Source organism: Myotis davidii, unplaced genomic scaffold (genome assembly GCF_000327345.1).
Source record: "Myotis davidii unplaced genomic scaffold, ASM32734v1 scaffold373, whole genome shotgun sequence".
Taxonomy (NCBI): domain Eukaryota; kingdom Metazoa; phylum Chordata; class Mammalia; order Chiroptera; family Vespertilionidae; genus Myotis; species Myotis davidii.
In genome coordinates, this window is record NW_006287255.1 from 3311243 (window position 1) to 3326292 (window position 15050).

The 15050-nt window shown below is 35.1% G+C and overlaps 1 protein-coding gene across 1 annotated transcript in view; it reads right to left on the reverse strand.

Annotated features, from left to right (window-relative positions):
- Positions 1-15050, reverse strand: part of ACTR3 (ARP3 actin-related protein 3 homolog (yeast)) — a gene marked incomplete at its 5' end in the record, with an annotated part of 38448 nt that overhangs the window by 10749 nt on the left and 12649 nt on the right. The window contains 5 exons of the mRNA XM_015560835.1: positions 141-165; positions 2028-2171; positions 5696-5803; positions 7403-7498; positions 10122-10232. Of these exons, the coding sequence (XP_015416321.1) occupies positions 141-165; positions 2028-2171; positions 5696-5803; positions 7403-7498; positions 10122-10232 (484 nt within the window). The remainder of the gene's footprint in view (positions 1-140; positions 166-2027; positions 2172-5695; positions 5804-7402; positions 7499-10121; positions 10233-15050) is intronic.

Here is a 15050-nt window from a genome sequence, read left to right on the forward strand (position 1 = left end):
GAAAGAAGATTCAGGTCCCAAGAATCTCTCATAACCAACATCAATGGAAAATTCTTTCTTTGAGATAGCATTGATTCCAGTATACTGTTTAATCCACTTCGATCCATCTGTGTCATACTTGTTAAATTCTTTTACTAAATCTGGGCAGACGTAACTATAGCGCTCCTAGAAAAACAAAAAAATAAGCAATTTATTCCTCTTGTTTTAGGAAAAGTACAAAAAGGGGGAAGGGGCATATTTTCAATAAACCAGAAACAAAAACATCTTTAGAAAATAAAATTAGGAAATTAAGCTGAAGAAAATTTTATGTAGTAGAAATAAAGAGTTCACCTCCTGGCTTCATATATGAATAGACTGATTTATAAATTAAAGAATCAAGTTCTACTATTTCAATGTTATTTCATGAAAATATTCAAAAGTGTCTTCCAACATTTTATACTGTTTTAGTAATTAATGGTCTCTATATTCTAGAGAAGAGAAAGCATAAAATATACAGGACTAAAGAATTATTAACAATTGATAAATCCACACAAATTAATGTAGATCCTTAGCAGGAACAAAAGTGATTATAGTCTAAGTAAATAAGCAGAAGAAAAAAGGCTGAAAATATAAACTATTCTTTTTCACTCTATCACCTGCACAACTGAATTGTTGCATATTTGGTTGTATGTCCCAGGAAAAAGCTATCATCTAAAATGCAATTCAAAATGTTATGGGTTATAATATTCTATTTGTAATTTATGGACTTCTGACTTCCAACCTCATTCTTTCTTTTTAAAGAAAAATACATATTTCATATATTTTTACATATCAATTATTCTACCCAAGATAGATACAAACATTATTATTGATAATCAAAGGACATAAAGGGAAAGAATATTAGAAGACAAAAGGCAATTTGGTTAAGTTATATTAGGTCTTCTTTCTCCAAACCTTGAAAATAGTAATTACATAGTAATGATCTTTCCCCGGCCAGAGTGGCTCAATGGTTGAGCATTGATTTATGAACCAGGAGGTCACAGTTTATTTAATTCCTGGTCAAGGCACATGCCTGGGTTGTGGGCTCGATCTCCAGTAGGGGGTATGCAGCAATCAATGATTCTCTCTCATCATGATGTTTCTCTCTCTCCCCCCCTCATCCCTTCATCTCTGAAATCAATAAAAATGTATTTTAAAAAAAGAAATGATCCTTAAAAAAAAAAGACCTTCAGAATGAGCATCAGTAGTCTCTAGAATAGATTTAATTCAAACTCCGGATTTCCCAAAACTGTTAAAACAGTAGTGTTCATATTGTTTACATATTTAAGAATAATCACCAACTGTAGAGAGTGACGTTTGTCAGCTATTTAGTAATTCCTTTACTATCTATAAAGTAGTAAATTTATTTTCATTCCTAACCTTTAAAGAGAATCATATAAAGATAGACAAATTAATGAAGTTATTTTTGCCAGGTTAGATTTCCTTTTACATATTCAAAACATATGTGATAGGCCCACTGAAAATTTATCATTGTTGACAAATGATAAATGTAAAAAATGATGCTCAGTATTTTGATAGTTTGTATGAAACACCGAAATAATGAAGACGTATGTAGCATACAATAGAATACTTACACAGCATTCACATTTTTCTATTTGCCATAAACACTTGAGCTAGCTATGCGAAAATCAATCAATTAAATCAAAATAATTTTGCAACAGAAAACTTTCCGAATAAGGAATTCAATGAAGAAATTGAGATCTGAGGAATATGAAGTGAATGAATTTATTTTACAAAAGGAAATAATCATGAAAATGTATGTTAGTCCTCTCAAATGTTAAGATGTGAGGAAAAAAGAATTGATAATCCCCCAAAATTTCCTTACAAAAGATCGAGAACACACACACACACACACACACATACACGTAATTAATAATTTTTAACTGGATAACGTGTTTTTTTTAAGTACCGTTCTTAAGAATTTTTCATGTTAGTATTTTAAATTTGATTTTTAATTTCTAACTGAATTACACCTCATCACTCTTTACCTTTACTGCCTTAGCAGTTTCCAAGGATTGCTCTGGAGGGATTCCTACTTCTCGGTCTCTCAGCAATTGCTGAATAAAATACGTTATATCTCGTCCTGCAATGGGAATGTGCTTAATACAGCTGCCAATCACATAACCTTCAGCCTAGAGGGGGGAAAAAGAGTATCAAATTTACTGTCAATGTTTTCAAAATTCATATAATCTAAATAACTAGCTATTAAAGACCCATAGCTCAGGTTAGTGTAGTCATATCTAAAGTATTCCTTTATCCCAGGATAATTCTTCTAGTCTTTATTTCTCAATTGTATTCCTCATAGTTACTTATCGTAGAATTTTTAATACTGTACAGTAACAAGAATGAATGGCTAGCAACTTAATATTCTCTCATTGAAAAGAGTTTATAACCAAGACTGAAATAACTCAATAACTTAGAAATAATGATTTTCAGAAGTAGTAATGTTTTAGATAACAGACTTCAGATGAGATGATTTTTAAATCTTCTAAAATTTCAATAAAAAATTTAGATTTCATTGTAGGAAATTTGATCATTAACTCAAAAGCTATCATTTTCCCCAATGAATTAGGTACCAATTTCACAAGCTTCAGACATACCATGTACCATAATAATGCTAAACAATTAAGTTCTGAAGAATTCATAAATTTATTGATCCAAGTCAAAAGAACAAAAAATAATGTAGTAAAATTAAATTTCATTAACAAATGAAATGTCAGAGATGTCCCATGACAATAGAGTAGGGATTGAATTCATCCTTTCATCTTAAAAATAAAACAGGACAAATTATATGAAGCTGGTTTTCAGATATCAGAGAAGAGGCAGAGTAGAGCAGTGACCCTAAGAGAAGGGAAAACAAACAAGGCAAGAAACATTCCATCTTGCTGCCCAGGGAGAGTTCTTAGGCAGCAATAATGGGAAGGAGAACCCAGAGTCTGGTGGTCTCATTAAGCTGAGGATACAGAATCTGCAAGTCAGACTACTAGAGTGGAAGAAGCTGCACAGAGAGAGCTCTGGCGATCTGAAGAGAATTTTCACCTTAGCTGACTAGTAATCATCGTGTGCATGTGAGAAAAATCAAGGCCAGAGAAAGAACCTCTGGAAAGGAGCAGGCAGAAAGAACGATCCCCAACTCATACACAGCTGGGAATAGTTTATGTTCCCACTCACCAGAGTTTAAAGACCTCAAACTCAGAGCACCTAGTAGTCTTCAGAAGAATATTGCCCCAACACTGGGGACAGATAGGCCTGGACATGCTTAATAATGTTTTAAAGGAGTCCCTTGAAGGATCAAACGGATTCTTAGTCACTTAGCTGTGTCCCAAGAAAATATCTTAAAATATTAAGCAAGAAAGGAACCAGGAAAAGACAACCCCTGATCAGGAAGAAAATAAATCAAGAGAGAAAGAAGCAGAAATGTCAAAGATATAGAATTAGTAGACAAGGACATTAAAACAGCTAATCTACTCCATCTGATCCTGATCAAGAAGATCAATTGAAACATGAGAAACAGAGAAACAGAAGCTATAAAAAGACCCAAACAGAACTTCTAAGAACAAAAACACCTGAACTTAGAAATACAATAAATGTAATTACAGCACATTAGACAATGAATAAAAATCATGATCATGAAGACAGAAATAAAATCTCTCCAAAAGGGTACAGAAAAAAAAAAGTTAGAAAAAAATAGAGTATCAGTTAATTATGAGACAACTTTAACAGTCTAATATACATGTAATTGGAGTTTCTAAAGATCAGGAGGTAAAGGATGAAAAGAAAAGATATGTGAAGAAATAATGGACAAAAACTTCTCAGATATCATAAAAACTACAAATCCACAGGTCCAAGCAGCTCAGTGAGATGAAATGAAGAAAACCACATTTAGATACATCACAATCAAATAGCTGAAATCTAGTGAACCTAGAATATGTAAAAAGATAACTTGACAGCAGCCAGACAAGAAACGTTACATTCAAAGGAACAAACCTGAAATTATAGCAGATACTTTCAAAAACAAAGTAAGTCAGAAAACAGTAGAGCCACATCTTTAAAATACTGAAAGGAAGGAAACTACCAACCTAAAATTCTACACTAAGTACAACTATCTGCCAAAAATGAAGGCAAAATAAAGACCTTTTAAAGTATGTACATAAGTTGAAATAATTCATAGGCAGAGGATCAGGACCATAATAATATTAAAAACCAACATTCAGACAGAAAGAAATGATGCTAGATGAAAATCTAGACCTTCACAAAGGAATAAAGAGCACTGAAAATGGTGTGTAGGTAAATATAAAAGAATTGTACGTGTTTTTCAAAATCTCTTTTAAAGATGACTATTTATTATAGGCTGACTTGTGACCTGTCCATCCCAAAATTCTGTTAACATGCTAATCCCTAATACTGTCAAAATGTTACTGCCTTTGGAGATAGGGTATTTAAAGAGGTAAAATTAAGTTAAAATGAAATGATTAGAGTGGGCCCTAATCTGATATGACTACTGTTCTTAAAAGAGGAGGAGACTGGAACACAGACACAGAGAAGACATATGGTCTACAAGAGAGCCCCCGGAAGTCAACACTGCCAACATCTTGACCTCAAACATTTCAGCCTCCATATCTGTGAAAAAATTAATCCTTTAATTGTTAAAGTCACTCAGTTTGTGGTACTTTGTTATGGTTGCCCTAGCAAAACTAATATACAACTTACAATGAAACAAATTAATAATATACTATTGAATAAATAACATGTAGAAGTAAAATGAATGACAATACAGACTAGAAAAGTTATGAAATCTAGAATATTATTTGGAGTTAGATTGTGATAAGTTAAAGTTGCTTACGATAAGCCCTGGAGCAACCACCACCAAGAAACAAGCAAATGACAATACCAAAAAAATATAGTATAGCTAATAGGTCAATAACGAAGTAAAACAGAATTATAAAAATAACCTACTAACTCAACAGAAAAGAAGAAAATAATTATCAGTATAAATCTGAGCTGTCATTTTAAATCTATGAAGCACAGTAAAAAAACTAATTTGTCATTAAGATTAGAAGCACAAAGGCCTTGGCAAAAAAATGCTATCTCAGACAATAATCCAATCTGATGCATTTTTCTTAATATACTTTACTAAATTTAAACCATGAAGCCCAATCATATCTTGAGCTTTTTATTTAAAAAAAAAAAAATAGTTCCCTAAAAGTCATTAATGGTCATTGCTCACAACTAATTGCCATTTTGTTAATGTACACACCAGTCTGAATGTGTTAAGGATGAGAGAGACTATCAACTGGCTAATACACACAAAGACACATCAAACTGGAGAAAAGAATTCCAAGTTTAAGAAAAGAAAGATACATTTTTTTATTCCATATACTCCAATTCATCATTTCCCAATTATAAATTAGAAACTATTGCTAAAAAATTTCTAATTATTTCCTAATAGTAGTACAAACCTATAGCAAAAGAAACATTTTAGAATTTTTTTTATAAAATTTTAACAATAATTTGAGCAAAATACAACTATAGTTGAACAAATGGCCAAATCACAGCTAATTTTTTAAGTATAATACTTAAAGTTTTAAATTCATATAATTTAACTTGCAAGATGTGTAATTTGATGTCCTATTCAGTAATTTTAAAATATTCTTACCACAGGAATGACATGTGTGACACCATCTCCACTGTCTATTACCGTACCAGTCAATGTCCGTTCCCCTACTTGTCTTGAGGTCCAGGATGCAGCTAAGGCAAGAACGGCCTTGAATAAAAAGAAATAAGACGGGCAAAAAAGAAACAAAGACAGAGAGTTAAAATTACATATATTTTACTGGAGTATTTTATTCAATTTTAAATGTAGTATGCCTGGAAAGACAATATACAAAATTAATTTACACTATGCAATCAAATTATTCACATTCTACATTTTATTAAGACAAACTTACAAGTTTATATTTGCTTTCAGGGACATATTTATAAATTTTCCATATTTCAGTGAGAGCCTTTTTTCTCCTAAAGCCAAAAAAATGTGGAAGACTAACATGAAATTGTATAGTATAAGATTGTCAAGACTTAAACTGTTTATATGGGATAGCCTGTTACAAACAACAAAGCAAGAGAAGTGCACCACCAACCACCCAATCACCAGAATTATTCAATACAAATATCACTCTTATAAGATTATCTCCAAATTTTCTAAGTGCAATATGCATCTAGGGATATGTAACAACTTATCACAGAAAAGCCCTTGCACACTTCCAAATACTATGATATAATTACAAAACAAAGTTGATGAGGTAACATTTTTCTGTGAAAAATTGTGGCATAGGCAATAAAGTATAATTCTTCAAAAAAGGAGTTTACAAATTAAGAAATTAACACAGCTAGTTCATTTTTAAAAATCTGTATTTCATACAATCCAAGCCTCAAATAAGATATATGACTAATAATTAAAAACAGAACAAAACTGGCTTTTTAAAATCTACATGCAATATAAATAGCTGAAAAATGGACCTAGAAAGATGTCTAGGCTGACCGCCAATTATAACACAGGATCACACTACAAACATTGTGTGCCACCAGAACTATAAAATAGTTTATATACTCATTAAGCATCTGTGATATACCAAGTTATCACACTTACTATAGGGTTAAAAAATAAAAGTAAGTTCTGATCCTGAGGGGTGGGACAGAAGCTGTACCATATAGATATACATACAAATTAAGTACAATAAAGTATTGCAGGAATTTATGATATATCGGATACAGAGAGGCACAAAGGAGAAGGTGGTCAAATACACCTAGCAATAAATCAGTCAAAACAGACTGTAAAAAGAACACAACGAATGTTCTAAGGATAAATGAATACACACACACACACACACACACACTAGAGACCCAATGCACGAAAATCCGTGCACGAGTAGGTCTTCCTTCCCTTGGCTGCTGGCACCCCCACACACCTCCCACACCTGGGACCGAGCTGCTTCCCTCCAGCCCCGGCTTCGTCAGGAAGGATAGCTTCATCAGGAAGGACATCCGGAATGACGTCTGGAAGACGTCCAGTCTAATTAGCATATTACACTATTATTATAGATATGAAGTTCTTGACATGGCAGAAACACTCAATGAACTTTAGTTCCCTTTTTTCTGTCCTATAAAAGGATTTGAGTTAACCAAAAACCATTAATATACTTTAATACTTCTTTTCTACTAAAGCTCAATTTCCTATAATATGATTTCTAAATTATCAACTCAAGAGAGAACTAGGATATGCTTTGAGGTTATAATACATAGATAGAGAATTAAACCAGATTAAAACTTAAGAATCCAGAGTCTCTTAACTTATGAACTTGCTTACCTGCACAGCAATGTACAAGCCTGGAACATTGAAAGACTCAAACATTATTTCAGCAGTATATTCCCTGTTTTCTGGAGTATTCAGAGGAGGTTCAGTCTATTAAATTAAATAACATTTTAAATAGACAATATCAGATTATTTTGATAACTTAATAGACAATTTTAAATGAGAAATAATTTATTTCAAACACTGTATTTAAAAGTCATTAAAACTTAGAGGTAAAGAGAGACACAGTCAAAGAAAAAAATAGAGAATTCAAACAGATCTAAACATATGCAAAAATGTGGTTATTCACATAAAAAAAAGGAAACTGAATTCCTGTCACACCACTTGAAGAATTAAACATTGAGAAAGGGAAGGAAGGAAGGAGGAAAAAGGAAGGAGACCCAATCAAATCACCTTCTAAACATGGTAATGAAAAACCTCCAGTGGTATTTGCTAGTGGAAGAATCATCTATGCATTATTTATAGCAGAATGTACCTGATCTGTCTACAATTATAGTAAACTAGAGGCCCAGTGCACGAAATTCGTGAACGGGTAGGGTCTCTAGGCCTGGCTAGCGATCAGGGCCAATCCGCAGGGTGACTGGGCTGCCCCTGCTTGTACCCGCCTTGGCTGGCCTGGCACCACCTGCTTGCCGGCCCCACCTCTCGCTACCACCATAGGTTGGGGCCTGCGGGCAGCTCCTGCGTTAAGCATCTGCCCCCAGGTGGTCAGTGCGCGTCATAGCAACTGGTCGCTCCGCCAGTTGTTCTGCCATTTGGTGAATTTGCAAATTAGAGTTTTATATAGATAGATAAGATTCTACAAACTTACGGCACAGCTTCCTGAAAAAAATGTATGTAAGTTACAGTAACTGTTAAGCGACTATAAAATGGAGATATTTACATAGTTCTCTTCAGTTTAAGTTATGTGGCTGCATATATCACTTAGAAACTTGTATCTGGGTTAAGTCTGAGGCAAAAAGGAACTAGGGAACAGTAATGGCAATCCCAGATTTCATTTTTTGCTTATGTCTCATGATCATTTAATTCATTTAAATTATTAAAGTTGAAAACTGGGTAAAACTGATTCTTATGAGTCTGATATGACAATCCAATCCTTTTTGTTATCTCAAATATGTAAAGTTAAAAGGCAAAACTTTTAAACTTAACACAAAAGAATTATCTTTTTGACCTTGAGGAAAGCCATGGATTCCTTACATTTACAGAGCAAAAATTACAAAAAAACCCAAAAAATGATAAAACTTGAATTCATTACAAATTAAATGTATTTTTTTCAATTTTAAAAGGCCTTATAAATAAAGTTTAAAAAAACTAAGCAGGAATAGAGTTTTTCACATGTAAAACTTTTACTAAGCAAACTGCCTGTTGTTGAGAGAGTTTGGAACTAGGTTCAACAGTATGAAGATATTTAGCAATACATACAAAATTAAGCAAACTAAAAAACCAAAGCAGTTAAACTATAAACTCCAAAACAAAGAGCAGTTCTACATAAAATATAATCAGAAACTTCATTAAGGAAAACAGATAGCTAGTAAGTACATGAAAAAGTGCTCAATGTCATTAGTCATCAGGAAATTGCAAATTAAAACCAAAATGAGAAAGCTTACACACCCACTAAAATGGCTAAAACTAAAAAGACTAACACACCAAATATTGGGCAGATTGTAGAGCAACCAACTAACATATAAAAGGTTCTGAAAAAGTTCTGAAAATTTTCTAAAAAACCTCTTATGCACCTACCTACAGCAATTCTGTACCAAAAAGTATTTATACAAGAGAAATGAAAACATATGTCCCCCAAAAGATCTGTATAGGAAAGTTCCCAATAGCCAAAATATTGTTAATAGTAAAAAACTGGCAACAGCCCAGGTGATCATCAACAGAAAATACATAGTAAGGCATATTAATCTAATGGAATGCAACCCAGAAAAAGCAACAAGTTATTGGTATCCTCAACAACATGGATGAATTTTTAAATATTAATCTCTGGGGAATACGAATCAAGGGTTGGGAGACGTGAGGAAGAAGAGTGCTGTTTTTTTATTTTCGATCTTATACCATTTAATTTTTTAAAGATAGATATGAACATGCAACTATTTTGGTAAAAAGAAGAAAGTTTAAAAATTAAGTTATATTGTATTTTTGTTGCCAAAAATTACAAATGCAATAATAATCAGACTACAATTAAAAAGGGAAGCGCCATATTTCCAACTTTTTTCTGAACCTTAACTATTTCTATCAAAAAGATTACATATTAATTATCAAAAGAATTTCTTAAGTGCCTAAACTTTGTTGTTTCAATATATTACTACTCTATTTGAACTCCAGAACAATTTTTTTTTTAATATATTTTATTGATCTTTTACAGAGAAGAAGGGAGAGGGATAGAGAGTTAGAAACATTGATGAGAGAGAAACATCGATCAGCTGCCTCCTGCACGCCCCCTACTAGGAATGTGCCTGCAACCAAGGTACATGCCCTTGACCGGAATCGAACCTGGGACCCTTCAGTCCGCAGGCCGATGCTCCATCCACTGAGCCAAACCGGTTCGGCCAGAACAGAATCTTAAAGACAAAAGAGCTTTTTAGAGTCTTTTAGACATATGACAATTTAATAAAAAATAAAGCATACCCTCATGAATACAGATGTAATGAAAATATTCTCATTGAGTTTCTTCAAAACTTTCCTCAGTGAAATTACAATTTGTACTTACCAGAAGAAAATAATGGTCTTCAGGTTCTGCCCTTAAATATTTAAAGATCACTTGTTCCATAAACTTTTCCATCAAATCCCAATCTTCAACTATACCATGGCGAATTGGCCACTATTAAAACAAAAAAATAAAATACAAATATTATTAACATCAAAATAAACTACCAAAATTTAAAAACCCAGAGAATACTAGATCATTAGTGAGTATTAGAAAAGGACAGCATTTCTTAGGTGTGATAATCAAACTGTAGATCATTCTTTTTTTATAAAAATATATTTTATTGAGTTTTTTACAGAGAGGAAGGGAAAGGGATAGAAAGTTAAAAACATCAATGAGAGAGAAACATCGATGTGCCCGCTACCAAGGTACATGCCCTTGACCGGAATCGAACCTGGGACCCTCCAGTCCGTAGGCTGACGCTCTATCCACTGAGCCAAACCAGTTAGGGCTGTAGATCATTCTTTAGGGATTCATACATAACTACTTAGAAATAAGTAAAATTATCCCTACAATATATTTTCTGGTGATTCAATTAAAAACATAATGCAAACATGTTAAAATAATGTAAAACATAACATAAAAATGTTAAAAATTGTAAATATAGATGGACAATCATTGTACTAGTCCAGTGATGGCGAACCTATGACACGTGTGTCAGAGGTAACACGCGAACTCATTTTTTTGGTTGATTTTTCTTTGTTAAATGGCATTTAAATATATAAAATAAGTAACAAAAATATAAATCTTTGTTTTACTATGGTTGCAAATATCAAAAAATTTCTATATGTGACAGGGCACGAGAGTTAAGTTAGGGTTTTTCAAAATGCTGACACGCTGAGCTCCAAAGGTTCGCCATCACTGTACTAGTCTGTCTGGATTTCTGAAAATTTTGTAATAAGTGAAAAATTTAAAATTAAGCCTATGAAAATTATAGTTTACTACAATTTCCTTAACATTTAATTTATTAGCTCTTCCATAAATATTTGCTATGTGCCTAATATATAAAACACAGTTGGTAAGTATATAGCAATAATAAATCAAGCATGTAAAATTAAAAGAAAAACTATATATATTTGTAAAGAAACATGCTTTTTGCCGAAACCGGTTTGGCTCAGTGGATAGAGCGTCAGCCTTCGGACTGAAAGGTCCCAGGTTCGATTCCGGTCAAGGGAATGTACCTTGGTTGCGGGCACATCCCTAGTAGGGGGTGTGCAGGAGGCAGCTGATCGATATTTCTCTCTCATCAATGTTTCTAACTCTCTAACTCTCTCCCTTCCTCTCTTTAAAAAATCAATAAAACATATTTTTTTTAAAAAAGAAACATGCTTTCAAAACTGAGCCCCAGGGTACTACAGCAAATTCACAAAGACAACACCAATTACTTTAAATCTTTCAGGAAATTACAGTGACACTCAAAATCAGTCCGACACTAGCAGAGAAATTCAGTTTCAACATTAGGTAATACTACATATATTATTTTCAATAACATCACTTCTTTGAGAAGCTGAGTTGCCAGTAGTTGCTATAATAAAAACTAGTACCTCCCCCAAAAACTAATGTAAAATAAGAAATGCAGGAGGAGATGTGCAATCTGATTCCAGGTGTGAGAAGTTGGGAAATATCTAACAAGCACATGCATTCTTATAAAACTGTAATTATTTAACAATTAAATATTTTCCTTTCAAATAAGTGTCTTATTTTTTTCAAAAGGCTACTTAATTCCTTAGACCTAGCTGCTTAATAAGCAAGCTGATAATATTTCCTTTGGTCTAGATGTCACTCTAAACAATCTTACTGAGACACTAAAGACATTGAGAAAATTTGTGAATCTCTGCAATAAAATACAGTTCCACAACACATATAACTACCGTATTTGCCGGCGTATAAGACGACTGGGCGTATAAGACGACCCCCTAACATTTCCACTCAAAATACAGAGTTTGTTATATACTCGCCGTATAAGACTACCCCCTCTTCCGCACACCTTCCACACACCAAATAAAAGGTAAAACAATATCAGATTTGATTTTAACATTTTAATTTATATTCAAATGCTTATGACATGCAGGAAAACTGTCACAAGGCTGTATGTAATCAAACATATACATAAAACAGTGCAAGTTTATTACCGGTAAACATACCGGTAATTCACTAAAGAAAAAACACTCTATAGACTGGTACCGTAGATGCTTCTCAGGAACACAGGCAAGCAGCCCACAACCTAGAGGGACTGTCAATGATAGAAGTAAGATAACAAATAGTGGCTGTATACAAAGCCTGATTTGATTGGTCCCTGCTCCCTGTTTGCCCGCCCTGTCACTATAGCAGTCTGGTCCACCCTTGCATCAGCATCTCCCTGGGACCTCACTAGTGCGCAAGTGCGAGCTCTTCAACATTCTAACAGGCACCATGATAGCGCAAAATCGCGAATCTTCAATGCATATGTAAAGAAATATACGGTAACCCGAATTTACCACACTCGCAAAATCGCACACAGCCAACCATACACCCAGTATGGTATCGCGATTCGTGATTTTGCGCTATCATACTGGGTGTATGGTCGGCTGTGTGCGATTTTGCGAGTGTGGTAAAATCGCATAACAGCAAAATCGCATAACAGCCGAGCATACACCCAGCAGCGCTGCTGATGCCTGAACGGTATGTGGAATGAAGTGGGCGGGCATCGGGAGGCCACTATGGCACGGGGCAAGCACTATGGGCAGTCTATCTGAAGTGTACCTGGCGTATAAGACGACCCCCCACTTGGAGGCATATTTTTCAGGGCCAAAAAATCGTCTTATACGCCGGCAAATACGGTAACAAAAGTTAGTATTCCAAATATATAAAGAATTCCTTAAACAAGCTAATTAACATTTATGCAAAATTTTTTTAAATATATATAACAGAAAAAGAAACAAAAAATACAGTTCCATGCACATAGTACATACTCAATACCTTACACTGAAAGAACAAATAAACCTCCTATAGTCATTTACTCAGTCATTAAACCTATTATCAGTTAATCCCCAATATCCACATCTCACCCTAGACTTCTCCATACTTTTTAAGGCATTATATTATGAATTTCCTTGCTTTAAGTAAGGAAAAATATGTACTACATCATTCATTTTATAACATTACTGAAGTTTACATATTTAAACAGTCTAAGTGTTATTTTATTGTGCAGCAACTGTGAACCATTGGCACAAATGCTAAGGACATGAACCACCTGCCCCCCTCAAGCTAGTGAAAGAGATCGATACAAATCTATTGTAAATTTTTAAAGAAATAAAGTACCTAGGACTAGATGAGGAGCTAGGCTCCTGAGGAAAAAGAGAAATACTCCTATATGACGGATAAGGTCATATCTAAGCTGGGTCTTAAAGGAGCAACCTTATTGATTTTATTTTCTTGGAGGAAGAAGAGGGAAGAACATGTAGATATAGAATAGAAAGAAAAAAATAAGTAAAAAGACAAACACTGCATTTAACAATGAGAAATATGTGTGACAAAAGGATTGGGCAGTGGGGTATAGAGAGACAGATCAGTTCTAGATAAAGGGACCAGATTCTCAAAAACTGTATTTTCCTTGTATTTAGATTTTATTCTGTAAGAAATAGGGCATTGGCAGAACATTTTAATCAGGGGAGTGACAAGAACAGCTTTGATTTTTAGGAAGATTATTATAGCAGCACTGAGAAAGCTGAAAAGAATTTTAAGACAACTAAGCAAGGGAAAATAAAAGCCCCAACTGTGGTATCCTATCTAATAAGGAGGGAATATGCTAATTGACCCTCATCCCATTGCAAAGATGGCAGCGCCCACAGCCAATAAGGAGGGAATATTCTTATTGACTGCCCTGTCCTTAAAGATGGTGGCGCCCACAGCCAATAAGGAGGGAATATGCTAATTGACTGCCATGCCCTCAAAGATGATGGCGCCCAGTCCCCTCAGCCCCACTGGGGCGCCTGCCTCCAGAGTCCTCCAGGCCCCTGAGCCACCCAGGGCTGGCCCGAGGCGCAGGCAAGCCTTGGATGGCCACTGCCCAGCCGCCAAAGGCTCAGGTAACGAGGGCCAGCCGAGGCTTGCGCTGCAGGAAGTGGGAGCAGCAGAGGTGTGATGGGGCATTGCCTTCCCCTGATCTCCAGGTCGCCTGCCGCCCCCGAGGGGGCAGGCTGGGCTAAGGGACCCCACCTACAGTGCATGAATTTTCATGCACAAGGCCTCTAGTCAATGATATTAGGCCAGATTTAAGATTTCTATCAATAAGAATGATTAGAAACACAAAGATATCAATATTTTTAGCTTTGAAGTCAGACTGGAAAGAACTATTAATCCAGACACAAAAGTTATATTTTATTTTTTCTTGAACTAAGCAAGGGTAGAGTATCCTATCTAATAATAGACAAACATGGTAATTAACCATCCCGCCGCGACGCTTCCCATTGGCTAATCAGGGTGATATGCAAATTAACTGCTAACCACAATGGCGGCCAGCATCCACGCAGCTGAAGCGAACATGAGGCTTGGTTGCCCTGGCGATGGAGGAAGCCAGGTTCCCCGCCTGCCGTGGCCCAGCTCTGAGCTCCGGATGCAACAATGTTGCAATTATAGAAGCTAAACAAACCCCAGATACTTGGTTTCAGCCAGCTGGCCTCAGAGCTGGAACTGCAACAAAGTTTCAATTACAGAAGGTAAATAAATCCCAGAATAAAAAGAAAAAAGAAAAAAGGAGAGACTGGGAGCTTCAGTTGTAGGCTTGGCCTGCCTGAAAACAGCCCTTAGCCCCTCATCCAGGCTGGCCAGGCCCCCCCACCCTGAAGGGGGTGTGGGCAGCCTGAAAACAGCCATCAGCCCCTCATCCAGGCTGGCCAGGCACCCCCACCCTGAAGGGAGTGAAGGCAGCCTGAAAACAGCCATCAGCCCCTC